The 15,175-nt window shown below is 44.2% G+C and overlaps 1 protein-coding gene across 2 annotated transcripts; it reads right to left on the bottom strand.

The window, feature by feature from the left end:
* Positions 1-1,233: 1,233 nt before the first annotated feature.
* On the bottom strand, positions 1,234-14,839 carry NIT2 (nitrilase family member 2). Of its 2 annotated transcripts, XM_081859822.1 has the most exons (10): positions 14,759-14,839; positions 12,822-12,940; positions 9,661-9,781; positions 9,440-9,528; positions 7,862-7,955; positions 7,494-7,568; positions 5,455-5,533; positions 5,073-5,171; positions 4,115-4,170; positions 1,234-1,490 (listed from the first exon to the last, which is right to left on the bottom strand). In XM_081859822.1, the coding sequence occupies exons 1-10, from the start codon at positions 14,784-14,786 to the stop codon at positions 1,393-1,395; spliced, it is 858 nt and encodes a 285-aa protein (XP_081715948.1). In that variant the 5' UTR covers positions 14,787-14,839; the 3' UTR covers positions 1,234-1,392. The 2 variants fall into 2 exon arrangements, with proteins under 2 accessions (XP_081715948.1, XP_081715949.1); XM_081859823.1 differs by lacking the exons at positions 12,822-12,940; positions 14,759-14,839 and adding an exon at positions 11,638-11,718.
* Between the last annotated feature and the right edge of the window lie 336 nt (positions 14,840-15,175).

The following is a 15,175-nucleotide window of genomic DNA, read 5'->3' as shown; positions in this document are numbered from 1 at the left end:
CCAAGGATGACTTATTCTAATAATTGGTTTTGGTTCTATAAATACACCCCAAGCAAACAACACAGTGTATGTCAGTGTCTTTATTATTATTATTATTATTATTATTATTATTATTATTATTATTATTATTATCTTTTTGTTGCTGAAGCACTAGAAAATAAATGTTAAATGCAGCAGAGGCATGTAATCCTTGTGGCTTTGGTAGTTAACCACAGATGCTTACAAACGCTTATATTTGGGAGATTTGCACAATTCAAAGCCACATTCCAGCCAGGCAAAAATATTTGAGTAGGCAATGACCTGGGGAGAGAGACATGGAAGGTTGCTTCTAGGTTCCAGGCCTGAGGTTCCCCAACCAAACATTTGTATGAACAAACAAGTGTTGTACATAAATAAACCTGTTATCTCATGGAAGAAGCAGCTCAGTGCTCCATCACTCCTGGTACAGTTAGTTTTCTTGAACTGATGGACAATGCAGCCTAAACAAGGTAACTTCCCCTTTAACATAAATAAGGGAGTAATGCCCTTGGACTGGAGTGGGATAGAGCGCCAAACCTGCCGTGACACAAAACAACAGAATTCAACTAACAGGGAATTGGAGAAGAGATTGATAGGGGAAAACTTTCAAGGACAGCTCAGAGCCTTGCTTTTCACTGAATGATGGTACATCTTTTGCAAAATTCTGTAAGGTCAAAATATATTGTCCCAGGTGTTGCTGCTGCTAATAATAATAATAATACCCTGCCCATCTGGCTGGGTTTCCCCAGCCACTCTAGACAGCTCCCAGCAGAATAGTTAAAACACGATACAACATCAAACATTAAAAACTTCCCTGAACAGGGCTGCCTTCAGATGTCTTCTAAAAGCTGTGCAATTCTTTATCATCTTGACATCTGATGGGAAGGCGTTCCACAAGGTGGGCGTCACTACTGAGAAGGCCTGCTGCCTGGTTCCCTGTAACCACTTTTCACAGTGAGAGAACCAGCAGAAGACCCTCGGAGCTGGACCTTGGTGTCCAGGCTGAACAATGAGGGTAGAGACAGTTCTTCAGGTATACGGGACTGAGGCAATTTATCAAAGCATAATAGTCAATCTTACCATTGCGCGTGTGCTCTCTATGCATGCGCGCTTGATCTCTAAGGCACTGCTATGGTGATACACATATATTTCAATGCATTGTGAAGTGGCTTAAGCAAGTACCCTAATATAAAAAAGTCAAATGAACCCCTCTCATTTAAAGCTTACCACTAGATTTTATATAGAATTTTAAATTTATAAATTGGGTTTCTTATCCTTACTAGATTTTTATCCGAAGGACACTTCATTTTTTCTACATAATTTGACTAAAGATTTCGGAAAAGAAAGGTGATTTTTCTGCACTGGTCCAAGTCTCTATACATCATTGAATTTCGATTCTACAGCATAAAGATCAGACCGCTTCTGAGAAAGAATGGGGATTTGCTGTCGAACTTCTGCAAGCCTCTTTAGGTCTGTAAACAGAAATAAGAAGGCCCATATTACTACCAGTTCTCCCTCACTGCTCCCCACACTACCATGTAGCCGTTATAATTTAGCATTAATCCAATGTTGACAAAAAAACCTGCCCCACAACCCAGTTATTGCCATATTTTTAGTACCCCAATGACATTTATCAGTGTAAGTTTGGGGAGATTTGGATCACAGAAAAAAATTGTGTTTGTGCTAGAGGGGTCAGCAAACTTTTTCAGCAGGGGACCGGTCTACTGTCCCTCAGACCTTGTGGGGGACCGAAAAAAATTCTAAACAAATTCCTATGCCCCACAAATAACCCAGAGATGCATTTTAAATAAAAGCACACATTCTACTCATGTAAAAACACCAGGCAGGCCCCACAAATAACCCAGAGATACATTTTAAATAAAAGGATACATTCTACTCAAGTAAAAACACACTGATTCCCAGACCGTTTGTGGGCTGGATTGAGAAGGTGATTGGGCTGGATCTGGCCCCCGGGCCTTAGTTTGCCTACCCATATGCTAGATGAAGTGTGCTTGACAAAACTAATACACCCACAGCCAGAAAGAACTTATCCAGAGGAGGTAGAATTGTTTTGTACAGGAAACAATTGTCCCTGCATATTGAGCAAACAACACAATTTCTGTTCCTTAACTAAGTTATGTTTTTTATTTTCAATTACAATGACAAAAACTACCTTTTAAAGTAAAACTGCTATGAAAATATTGTATACCATCTAGAAAAAAACCTACAGTATGTCAACTCAAAACTAAGGTTAACCTTGTATATCTCACCCCAATGATAAACCTGCATGACAATGTCCTTGTTCCCCAAACTAGATTCTATGATTTGTGCCAACCTATTGACACCCTATTCCCATGTTTCCTGGCCTTTCCCTGACCATTTTTTTGATGGAAAAAATGGAGTATTTTAGTATCCCAATGGTAACATTCAATGCATTTCTTATGTGCGTTATTCCCTGGGAGTTTTTTTTCCCCTTTCAGAAGGAAAACAGTAAGTAGCAACTGGCTAAAATTTGGAGATTTTGTGCGGGTGACAATGTCCTAGATTAGAAGGACTACCCTATATGTCTACAGTGGTGCCTCGCAAGACGAAATTAATCCGTTCCGCGAGTCTCTTCGTCTTGCGGTTTTTTTCGTCTTGCGAAGCACGGCTATTAGCAGCTTAGCGGCTACAGGTATAAACTCGTTCCCGCAACTGCAAGCCTCGACCCCTAGGGAGCATCTGGCCATTGCATAAGCCTCGTCCGGCCTCTTAAGCAGTCCCTCCTGACGCGCTGACATAACACAAGCCCTGACCGCCGCCATCCCAGTGACCCCGGAAGATAAGATCTGCAGCAAGCACCCCGCACCTCCGATCCCGGGGTGCGCTCAGCCAAAGCGTCCCCCGACACCTGTCCCACTGCGCCTTTGCGCAGCGCTCTGCAGAGCGAAGCGATGAGCCCGGCCGATCGCAGGCAGGGCAAGCAGTGGCAAAAGCGGAGAGAGCGAGGCCCAGAGGGAGGAGTCTCCGGCAACGCCATTGACGGCCCCGCCGCAGCTCCGTGTCCTGGAGCCCCCCGGCTGCCGACTGCATTTATTTTGCTGCAGGAGCCTCCTCTGCACCGGGATCCCCGCGCGCTCCCTCTGTCTCTCCATGCCTTTTAGGTGAGTGGCGTGCTCGGGCTGACTTTGGACGACCCGCAGAGGGGCTTCCCTCAGCCGCGCGACCGGAGCTCGCCTTTGCGGTCACTTTGACAGGCGATGGCGCCACCCTCAGCCTCGGTTCGGGGGCACCGGCTGCTGGCAAATGGGTGCCCCCTTCTTCCCTTGACAGGGATCATCTCCCCCCGCTTCCTCGGAGATGGGCAGGCAAAACTTTTCATGTCCCCCCCCCCCCCCGCCCAGTCTGCCGTCCTCGGGATCTAGCGGTCGCCGCGCGCGCTAAGAGCGCAGACGGGGAAATCCCACTCCGAGCCGGGTGTCGCCGCCAGGTCCCCTCCCAGTTCTAAGGCTGAAGCCTAGGAACTTTTCGAAGCGGCGCAGGGCAGCATCACCACCAGCTGTGTTTCCGGACGCTAATAATGTATCGATTGCTATTACTATTAGATTCCCCGCTGCCGCATAGATAGATTGGCGGTGAAAGAGGTTTGCGCGCGGCGCGGATCAAGCCCTTCGTCTTGCGAAGCAAGCCCATAGGGAAAATCGTCTTACGAAGCGACGCAAAAACGGAAAACCCTTTCGTCTAGCGGGTTTTTCATTTTGCGAGGCATTCGTCTTGCGGGGCACCACTGTACTTATAAGTAAACTGCACAATGAAAAGTGTGCCTGGGTAAGTTTTTATCCCAGAAAACAAGATGAAGGTTAAATCCTTAATTTTCACATGCAAAATCAGTCAAATCTTAGCTTGGCAGATCCAATGGTAAATTTTAATTTACCATTGCATGAAAGATATGCAAAGTTATTGAGCCTGCTTTGCGCTCTCATAAATATCCTTGTGGGAGGTGGTTGTTTATTCCCATTTTATAGTCAAGGAACTGAATCGTGTCACTCTGTCCCGGTTTAATGCTACAGAAGAAGCCCATGCCATGGGAGGACAAAAAACACTACTGCGGACTCACCTATATCTGCATAGATAACAGTTTCCTCAGTGCCAGCTTTGGCTATGACCTCCCCCCTGAAAAAGAAAACAGAGCCATTACAGAAGCTCTCTGGGAGCTGGGAGAAAACGGGCAACAGAGCTGTGGTCTTTACCTTGTTACAGGTTAATGAACATATTTTAAAACTTAAATTTTTTTTGCTTGTTTTGTATTTTACGTTTGCTTCATGACATGTTTTTTCAGGTTGCGTCCTGCGGCGACCCAGAAGTACCAGAAAGGGTTACTTCCAGGTTTTGCCACTCGCACATGCACAGACGCGCAAAATGACATCACGTGCATGCGCAGAAGCGGTGAAACGTGACCCGCATGTGTGAGACACGGGGTTGCATTCTTTTCAGGTTGTGAACGGGGCTCCGGAACGGATCTCGTTTGCAACCAGAGGTACCACTGTACTTGCACCCCTTAAGAGCCACAGACTTCCTAAAACAAGGCCTTCAACCTCCTTTACTTCTTCAACCCTCCGAACTCAAAGGTGGAATGGGATAGAATTCCAGAAGGACAGGCTGATAGGAAATGGAAGTTCCTGACTTGGCTGTTTGATTCCCATCCAAACTAGATGCGAACAAGAAAAGAAGCAGGGCAAAGAATTCTGAAGCAGTAAGCTTTCAAGGTAATCCAGGTTTTGATCACCACCACAGGAGTTTGGATCTAACGGTCCAAATGCACTTTTGAAAACGTATCACGTTCAATGTTTCTCATGTATCCTTTCCTATTGGCCTTCCCAACATTTGCTGTTTCAAAGTTTTACTAAAATATTATAGTACAAAACAGATTCTCAGCAAGGCTTTATCTGAATGAATTGGTCTGGTATCGTGCCATAAATTCAAAAACTTTGAACTAGAAACCGAGTCAGAAAACATGACATGCGATGGTACTGAATGCAAGACATGTTCAGAGCACACCCCATTTTCCTACTTACCATGGATTTACCACAGTGCTGTGTCCCCAGGCTACATAAGACGCCTTCTCATCCCTGGCAGGAGATGCCGTTGCCACATAGACTTGATTGTCGACAGCTCTGCATGAAAAGGAGTAAAAGGCTTCAGTATGAATCTTTGTGCACTGGAGAAAATGCAGCAGATGAATGGAGCAAGCTTGAAGTTCTATTTTGCTATGCATGCATTCATCCATATATCGGCTTCAGTGTAAGCAAGTACCATATTGTTTTTAATTTAGTGAGGGAATCTCTAAATTGCTTTTCTATTTAAAAAGAACAGCACCTTCAGCAATGTAACAAGTGTCACTATTAAACTATTTTTTCTACAAGCACTTGGGAGAAGGGATAATTTGCTGGATCTCACCGTCCTCTTTGGAGCAGTTCCCAGTGGGCTGGCCCCGTTGTCAAATTAAAAGCCCCTGGATACACCAAGAGCTGGCAACCTGGTTCAAAAGGAAGGAGATGGTGGCTGAGTTGCATTTATATTATTGGGAGAGAAAGGCATAGTCATGGAAAAGCAGCAGCAATCTCACCACGATGTTTTTTTGAGACGTTTCTCTTCCTTTAGTCAAGTCTTCTGGGTTATGCTTTGCTCTCCTCTGCCGCCACTGGACATTCTGTTTAGCATATTTTTGTGTAACAAAAATGTATACACCGCTCGAGTGAGGTTTCATTACAGAAGCAATCAAACAAAGCATTGACCTTATCAGTACAAGACAGTTAAACCCAGGTATTGTAAAACACCCAAAACTAATTAAAATCAACAATAATCTAAAAACTGATTAAAACACATGTATCGTCCACATGTTTAGATGGGCTTGCCTAAACAAAGATGCTTTAAGCAGGCACTGGAAAGAGCAGAGCGAATATATCTTCTTGATATCCATAGGCAGGGAGCTCCAAAGTGTAGATGATGCCACACCAAAAGACTGATTTCTTACAAATGTGGCACCTGTAATTATTGTGTAGATTGAAGTGGCCAGGAGGGCATTTAAAGGTTAAGGCGATCCCACAAGTTTCAGAAAATGCAACCTGCTCCAAGCCCACAAGATAGGCCAGGTTAGAATACCTAATAAATGTCAGCTGTGTTGGAAATGCGCTCTGTATGAAGTTTATCATTGCAGTCACTGTCCAGAGATCCTTTCAGCAGCTATGGCCAGTCAGTGCCCAAATCAGTCTGGGGCCTTTTGGAAGAGCTACCTTGATGGCAGAAAGTGAGGAGGAATTAAACCTTTTAATGAGGGTGAAAGAGGAGAGCGCAAAATATGGTCTGAAGCTCAACATCAAAAAAACTAAGATCATGGCCACTGGTCCCATCACCTCCTGGCAAATAGAAGGAGAAGAAATGGAGGCAGTGAGAGATTTTACTTTCTTGGGCTCCATGATCACTGCAGATGATGACAGCAGTCACGAAATTAAAAGACGCCTACTTCTTGGGAGGAAAGCAATGACAAACCTAGACAGCATCTTAAAAAGCAGAGACATCACCTTGCCAGCATCTTAAAAAGCAGAGACATCACCTTGCCAGCAAAGGTCCAGTTAAAGCTATGGTTTTCCCAGTAGTGATGTATGGAAGTGAGAGCTGGACCATAAAGAAGGCTGATTGCTGAAGAATTGATGCTTTTGAATTATGGTGTTGGAGGAGAAACTTGAGAGTCCCATGGACTGCAAGAAGATCAAACGCATCCATTCTTCAGGAAATCAGCCCTGAGTGCTCACTGGAAGGACAGATCGTGAAGCTGAGGCTCCAATACTTTGGCCACCTCATGAGAAGACTCTCTGGAAAAGACCCTGATGTTGGAAAGACGGAGGACACAAGGAGAAGGGGACAACAGAAGATGAGATGGTTGGACAGTGTTCTCGAAGCTACTAACATGAGTTTGACCAAACTGTGGGAGGCAGTGGAAGACGGGAGTGCCTGGCGTGCTCTGGTCCATGGGGTCATGAAGAGTCAGACATGACTAAACGACTAAACAACAACAACAACAATGCTGCTCAACCATGCCCCCTGCTGGCAGTAGAGTGAGTAGCAACTACAGGTACCATACTGAGTGTCTCATTGAAATCGACAGAAGGTGGAGAGAAAACATGAGTTTTCATTAGACAGGCAAACACTAACAGGCTGATGAGAAGGTGTCCTTTTTGTTCAACGTCAATTATACAACTTTTAGTTGTTGCACCTTAATGGGGAACTTTCCTAATTAGACAAATAAATGCTTGCCTTTTGGGACAAGGAGATACCCATAAGATCAATTATGAATATGCCGAATTGTAGCTTGGATGCAAGCACATTCTCCTTGCTAGTGTATGGAACTTTAGGATATGAAATTGGGTGTTTTACAAGGAATCGTTGTACCCTTCTCCCCCACCACAAATTCATTCAAATCAGCAGGATGTCCTCACCTTTCTGTGTGTAGATTTGAGCAAGCTCAGCAAAGCGGAGGTCGTAACAGATCCCAAGACCTATCTTGCAATAAGCTGTTCCAAAACATTAAAAACATGCCAGATATGTCACTGCCTTGGGAAGTCCAAACAGAAAGCTCAGTCTATAAATGCTTACCTCTCTCATTCTCGTTCTCGTTCTCTCTCTCCCTCACACACACACACACTCTTAATACTTCCTTATTAAAAATATGGCCCATACACAATGAAAAGACAAACTCTCAGTCTACATACAGAAGCTAACAGCACAGCCGTTTCTTGACCACACATGAGCCACAATACACCCTGAAGTGAATTGCTATTCACTAGAATGAAGACGTTTTACTTACGTGTATCAATCACAGATAATGTGGCACCGGGACTCAGCGTTTCTGATTCCTGAAACCGGATTTTCCCGGGGACATTAATGTCAAACAAATGAATCTGTTTTCAAAATAAAAAAGTGTGCTGCTTGCAAATTATTCCACATTAATTGTGCATTCTCTATATGCCCTCTATCCATTCATATATATTTATATCACAACGGGCAATTCTATGATCTGCATATATCTTCTAAATAACTTCAGTTTTCCAGAACACCTTGTAGTGCTCTCATTTGAGAAGTATATACAAGGGAATCCCCACCTTCACAGGGGTTCCGTTCCAGGCCGCTGTGTTCATCACCAGGACAAGCGCAAGTGGGGGGGGGGGATTCCCCCACCCCCTTTGGGTGCCATTTTCAACATGTGTGTCAGCAGCAGCATGCATACTGAATGCGTGCAAGTAGGGAAGACGCCTGTACTGGGCTGGATCCAGATTTGCTTTTCTGCCCATAGCAATGTTTAGCCCAAAGATAAACTACTGCAATTTAACGTGCAACTTATTGAACTATGGTGAGAATGCCAGCGTGGTGCAGCAATTAATGTGCCGTCTTAGATGTAAGAAACCTGGATCTAAATGTGGGAATAGGAAACTTCAGGTATCTGCCACGGAGCAAACTGGAAAGCCTTGGGCAAAGCCCCTTTGTTGTGTCTCCATTCTAATCTTGGCAGAAAGTGCAGGATGCAAATGTAACGAACTATTCTTCAATGCCACCAAGTATTTTAAATACAGTGGTGCCTCGCAAGACGAAATTAATCCGTTCTGTGAGGCTCTTCATAGAGCGGTTTTTTCGTCTTGCGAAGCAAGCCCATTGACAGCTTAGCGGATTAGCGCTATTAGCGGTTTAGCAGCTTTTAGAGGATCAGCTGATAAGCGGCTTAGCGGCTTAGGAAAAAGGGGGGGAAACCCGCAGGAACTCGTTACAGATACTCGTTGTTTTGACCGCAGGAACTCGCAAGACATTTCGTCTTGCGAAGCAAGCCCATAGGGAAATTCGTTTTGCGAAGCGCCTCCAAAATGGAAAACCCTTTCGTCTAGCGGGTTTTCCGTCTTGCGAGGCGTTCGTCTTGCGGGGCACCACTGTACGTGGCCACTATGCTTCTCTCAAGCGCTGGATGAATACACACACACACACACACACACATATATATATACACAGTGGTACTTCGGGTTATATACGCTTCAGGTTACATACACTTCAGGTTACACACTCTGCTATCCCAGAAATAGTGCTTCAGGTTAAGAACTTTGCTTCAGGATGAGAATAGAAATCAGGCTCCGGCAGCGCAGTGGCAGCAGGAGACCCCATTAGCTAAACTGGTGCTTCAGGTTAAGAACAGTTTCAGGTTAAGAACGGACCACCAGAACGAATTAAGTACTTAACCTGAGGTACCACTGTATATATATAATGAGTCATAGCTGAATCAGAAACCTACAGGTAGCATGTGGAAGCAAAGCATATTTTGTTTTAATGATAATGTACACATTATACAAATAATAGTGGGTTTCCTTTACATCGAAACATGGCCATATCTATCATATTTTACCTTTCGGTACTTCGTTATCATAGCACCATCTGGACCAAAGCCAGTGCATGTGTTATACAGCTTTCCAGCATCCTCTTCTGGAATAGATCCTTTCATTAAAGAGAAGAAAATTGTTATGACTTAGGCAGATATTCAAACACAATGCTTGTTCTAATCTTACACCTGTATTCAGGACAAGCAAAACTGTAACACTCATCACAATCGCCAATATGGCAATTTACCTCCAATTAGATAAACGCCACACTCCTTTGCAATTTCCGAGAGCTTCTGTGTGGACTCACCAGGAATTTTCTCCGCATAGTCTGGAAAATATTTTGTGCCATAGGGAGAATTGAAGCATTCCTAAAATTGAAAGCAAAATGAAACAGACATCTGTGTAGCATATTCAGAATGCAAGCCCTACGTACACTTACCTGAGAGCAAGTCCCACTGAACTGAGTGGGGCCTACTTCTGAGTAAATATGCCTATGACAGCCCTCTCAAAGTCTGAGAAGATTTTTAAAGTACAGTGGTGCCCCGCAAGACGAATGCCTCGTAAGACGAAAAACTCGCTAGACGAAAGAGTTTTCCGTCTTTTGAGGTGCTTTGCAAGACGAATTTCCCTATGGGCTTGCTTTGCAAGACAAAACGTCTTGCGAGTTCTTGCAAGTTTTTTCCCTCCCCCCCCTTTTTCTAAGACGCTAAGCCGCTAATAGCGCTAATCCGCTAAGCCGCTAATAGCCGTGCTTCGCAAGATGAAAAAACCGCAAGACGAAGAGACTTGCGGAACGGATTAATTTCGTCTTGCGAGGCACCACTGTAATCTGTACAAATGTGTCTGGCCACAAGAGAGCTCTACAAACTTCTTCTTCTTGACAAAGCCGAAACATGGATGAACTTCCAATACTGGAATTGTTTACAGAATAAAATATAGCTCTTAATTTCTACGCAAGCACACACAATGTATCTTTAAACGTGAGATGCAGTCCTCTTACATCTGACTTGCTTACATCAGGCAGCTCCTTTGGAAAACGCTTAGGCTTCATGATGGGTCCAGCTACAGGAGGATTTGGGAAATGGGTGGGGACTGAGCAAAGGCAGTGTCAAAGGCTTCATGGAAAAGGTGGGTTAAATGAGGATTTGAAGTTAAGAGAGGTGCTATCGCACAGGTGTTCTGACAGGTAGTTTCAAGAATACAGGGCAGCAAAGAAGAAGAAGAAGAAGAGTTTGGATTTGATATCTGGCCTTTCACTCCCCTTCAGGAGTCTCAAAGCGGCTAACATTCTCCTTTCCCTTCCTCCCCCACAACAAACACTCTGTGAGGTGAGTGGGGCTGAGAGACTTCAAAGAAGTGTGACTGGCCCAAGGACACCCAGCAGCTGCATGTGGAGGAGCGGAGACGCGAACCCAGTTCCCCAGATTACATGACGACCGCTCTTAACCACTACACCACACTGGCTCTCGAGAAAGGAGAAATGGTGGAGTCTTTTGCATGAGCAGAAGACCCTTGGATGTTGGTGGGAGTGGAGAAGCAAAGATCACAGACCAGGATATAATAACCAAGATATATGTTATGGCAAGGCCACAGAAGCAGGCAAAGGTTTAGTGGTCCTAATTATAATTGCTGTGTAATCATAATATTATTGAATAGTCTTAGAAGACTTATAATCTTAGAAGGGGGTATGGCTGTGACTATCATGAAGGGACCATGCACTGCTGAATTTGCCTCGACGCTACTGGAAGTTGGTAAAGAGAGCCTGTGCTGGGTCTGGGAGACAACAAGAAGTCAGTGTACTGTGAGCCCCAACAAAAGGCATGGCAATAACAACGCCAGATTCACCACAGAACCTGGGCCACGGTCTACTTCCTCAGAGAAATCAGAAGGATGCATTACAGTGGTACCTTGGGTTACAAACACTTTGGGTTACAGACTCTGCTAACCAAAAAGTAGTACCTTGGGTTAAGAACTTTGCCCCAGGAGAAGAACGGAAATTGCGCGGCAGTGGCAGCAGGAGGCCCCATTAGCTAAAGTGGTACCTCAGGTTAAGAACAGCTTCAGGTTAAGAATGGACCTCTGGAACAAATTAAGTTCGTAAGCAGAGGTACCACTGTATAGAAGTCTAGCCTTGAGATTTGGGTAACAAGAAACAACATTATTTGGATTAAATCTGAAACAAGAGGTGCCTTCGCTCTCACCAGACAGATACGGTCATAGCTACCTCCATAATCTGATGCATTTAGGCCCAAGTTAATCAAGTTTCTTTACCTCCCCACTTTGCTTCCTGGCTCACTGAGGAGCCAATTACTCTGTGGAATAAAGGCAAAGGGAGAAATTGGTGAACACAGATAATCCGCGTTCTTCAAGATTCATGAAACACTTAGCACATTCAAACATGATAATTTCACAAGTAATGTATATGTCATCACTTTAAGTGGCTCAGGAAGAGAACAGCAAAGACCATTCTGAACATCCGTTGTTTACACTACAGCTAATATGGATATTCATTTGACATCGGAATATCCATTAGCAGGAGGGGAAACATCCTACACTTTAGTTTATCAAGAACTTTGCACTGTTGGGGCCAAATACAAGGCAGCAGAAGGTTAATGACCAACTCAGAAGGTTAATGACCAACTCAGGCAAGAGAACTCTGTGGGCAAAGAGGATCCAACAGGAAAGGAACCATTGCCCCAATTAAGATTGCTGCTGCACAAAGCCAGAAAATGTTGTTTTCAAAGAGCACATTTAGTGTAATCACTTGTGTGTCAAAGGTAGTAAAGCAAAACATAATAATAATAGTAGTAATAGTAGTAGTAGTAGTAATAATAATAATAATAATAATAATAATAATTTATTATTTATACCCCGCCCATCCGGCTGGGCTTCCCCAGCCACTCTGGGCGGCTTCCAACAAAATATTAAAATACCGTAATGCATCATACATGGAAGAATAAAACAAAACAAAGGGGAGATATAAACGTAATAAATAAATAAATGGCTCAGCTAGTGTCTTCGCTGATGTCTCTTCAGCACCAGATATAGATCTATTACAATTATATTATTGCTCAATTTGAAATCACTTTTCTCTCCTCTGTGGAATTACAGGCTACTGCTACACATTTTAGAAATGGTTTTTAATCTTGCATTTGGCATTTCAGATACAGTATTTTATATTTTGCAATCTTGGGAAATCTGTTGAAGGCAGGCTATAAATAACCTAAAAACAAAACCAAACCCAGAAATGCAAACAAGACAGTTTTAGCTGTCATATCCAAAATGCACAGAACTAAGAACAACTTACACTTGCATGTTATTTCAAACCTTGCTGAAGGAAACTCGCAGTACCAGGGAGGAAGACTGAAACTCTGTAAACAAGTTTGAGGCTACAGGGAAAGTACTCACTGGGAGAACCACAAGTTTTGCTCCTTGTTGCGCTGCAGACCTCACAAGACCACAGGCTCGGTTCAGGTTCTCAGTTTTGGCAGCAGACACGTGAAGCTGGATGAGAGCGATACGGAAATCTAACAAGCAAGAAGGCAGATCATGAACTAGTGGGAAAGACCCCAGAAAATACTCCTAAATTTATAATTTAAAAAAACCCCCAAAGTATTATTGTACCTGCAGTGCTCCAAATGCTGCACAGACAACCTGCTAGATAATTTATGGATTATGACAGAAATTCTGACAAGGATGTGATGCTCGCGAGTGGAGGGGAGTCGAGATAGATTAAAAATGCAAGTAAAAGCCATCCTGTAGGCAGGGGTGATGTTGGTGGGGGCCAAGCCAGGACAGTTGCGACCGCAGTTGCCCTCTCCAATGGTTTGCCTTTACTCCCCCCCCCCCCCACGGCACTCTTCCATTGTCTCTCAAGACAGACAGATGCCAACAACATTTCAAACTGTTGTGACCTTAAGGTGGTTAGGTAATACAGTGGTACCTCGGGTTAAGTACTTAATTCGTTCTGGAGGTCCGTTCTTAACCTGAAGCTGTTCTTAACCTGAAGCACCACTTTAGCTAATGGGGCCTCCTGCTGCCTCTGCACCGCCAAAGCAAGATTTCTGTTCTCATCTTGAAGCAAAGTTCTTAACCCGAGTTACTATTTCTGGGTTAGCGGAGTTGGTAACCTGAAGCGTATGTAACCTGAAGCGTATGTAACCCGAGGTACCACTGTACATTAATAATGATGATAATTATGATGTCTCTCATGTGGACAAGTTAGAGAGCAGCCTTTTATTCCTGCACAGCCCCAGAGCTTCCCAAATTTACCAAAAGTCAAAGAAACTCCAAAACAGAGTCCTTTAAACTTACTGGGAAATTGCCAACAAAACTTGCACAGTAGCAGAAATGTTTGCCTCCCTCTAGTTAAAGGCGAAAGGAAAGCGGTAACAAAGGTCAATTCAATTTTAAATCTTTTGTGGGGTAAGCATGCATAGCACAAACTTCGCAGGCACATAGAGAGCTTTCTAACAGCGCAATCCTCTGCATATTTATGGAGAAGACAGTCTAACTGTGTGGGCTTATTTGCTCGCAGTGTTAAGGACGGCAACGTGAGGCTATGGACCCCCTAAACTGGGGAAATCTCAATAAACTCAGGCTTACTAGTAGACAGAAATATAAAGGATGAAACTGTAAAGTGTGACACAGTTATCGTTGTCATTCGTTTTAGGACAACTGTCCCTGGTCACACCAGCACCACTTGAAACCCTGTTCTGGTTTCAAACCATAGGTCCACTGGTTTAGAATGGAATTTCTTCACTGGCATGGCTAAATATTGAAAATGTACATTCCTTTCTAATTCCTGCAGAAAGGAGAGCAAGTATTTCATGGGGCGGGGGGTGGGGTGGGGTGGATAAATCAGCCTTGGATAAGAATCCACTAAGGAGATGACAGACTTGGGCTTGCAATCCCGTTGCCCCACGGAACTCATTGAGACTTACTTCGCAGTAGCCTGGCATAGGATTTCAGGCACTTTTATTATAACTACGCTGAAAATCGCCCCGAAATACTACGTGTAACATCTACTGGGGGGGAGGGAGGCTGAGCGGTCTCCTACCAACAAAACCCCAAAGCAGCGATTATGGATAGAATGAGCATCTCAGGGTGCAGTTCCAAATGCACGCTTCCTTCTGAACAGAGACGTGCACAAGCTAGATCCGGGCAAAGCAGCAGGAAAGCGAAACCTTGTTTTCCTAGGGAACTCCCCCTCCTCTCCCACTAGCAAAGCGGGTGTGTGTGTCCCTGTTTAACTGCCAGCCCAGATCATTTTGCATTTTGCACCGGAAATTAAGAGCCCCTAACGAAGCCCAAGGGTCCCCCACCCCGGCAGGAAAGTCACTCACTGGCCATGACGCCTTTCGCCAGCTGCATAACCGCGAAGGCTCCTCCGCGCCCCAGCAAATGCACATTCTCCGAGGGGGGCGGGCATGCTCCGTAGGAGCGAAGGGTTGCTGGGAAATGTAGTTCCATTAACTGCCGGACCGGACCCAATGCGCTCTCTGCTAAAGCATCATAGGAGTGGATTAAAAGAGAATATTAAGGTTGCTTGCAAGAGCGGTGGCGCATAAAGGAGGCAGATACATTTATATACATATATATATACATATACATGTATGTATAGAAATGTATAGAAATAAATTCACACACACACTCATGTATAGAAATAAATTCATACACACACATATGTATATGTGAGTATATATGTATGTGTGTGTGTATGTATACACACACACACATATATACACACACACATACAGTGG

This window comes from Podarcis erhardii (assembly GCF_964252035.2).
Source record: "Podarcis erhardii genome assembly, chromosome: 4".
NCBI classification, from domain to species: Eukaryota; Metazoa; Chordata; class Lepidosauria; order Squamata; family Lacertidae; genus Podarcis; species Podarcis erhardii.
This window is presented reverse-complemented; position numbering and strand designations above follow the sequence as displayed.

Coding starts and splice junctions, on each gene's coding strand:
- NIT2 (XM_081859822.1), bottom strand. CDS start 14,786: ATGCAGCTGGCGAAAGGCGTCATGGCCA. Junction 7,956..9,439: donor TGATAACGAAGTACCGAAAG/GTAAAATATGAT, acceptor TTTTGAAAACAG/ATTCATTTGTTTGACATTAA. Junction 1,491..4,114: donor TGTTATCTATGCAGATATAG/GTGAGTCCGCAG, acceptor TTCTGTTTACAG/ACCTAAAGAGGCTTGCAGAA.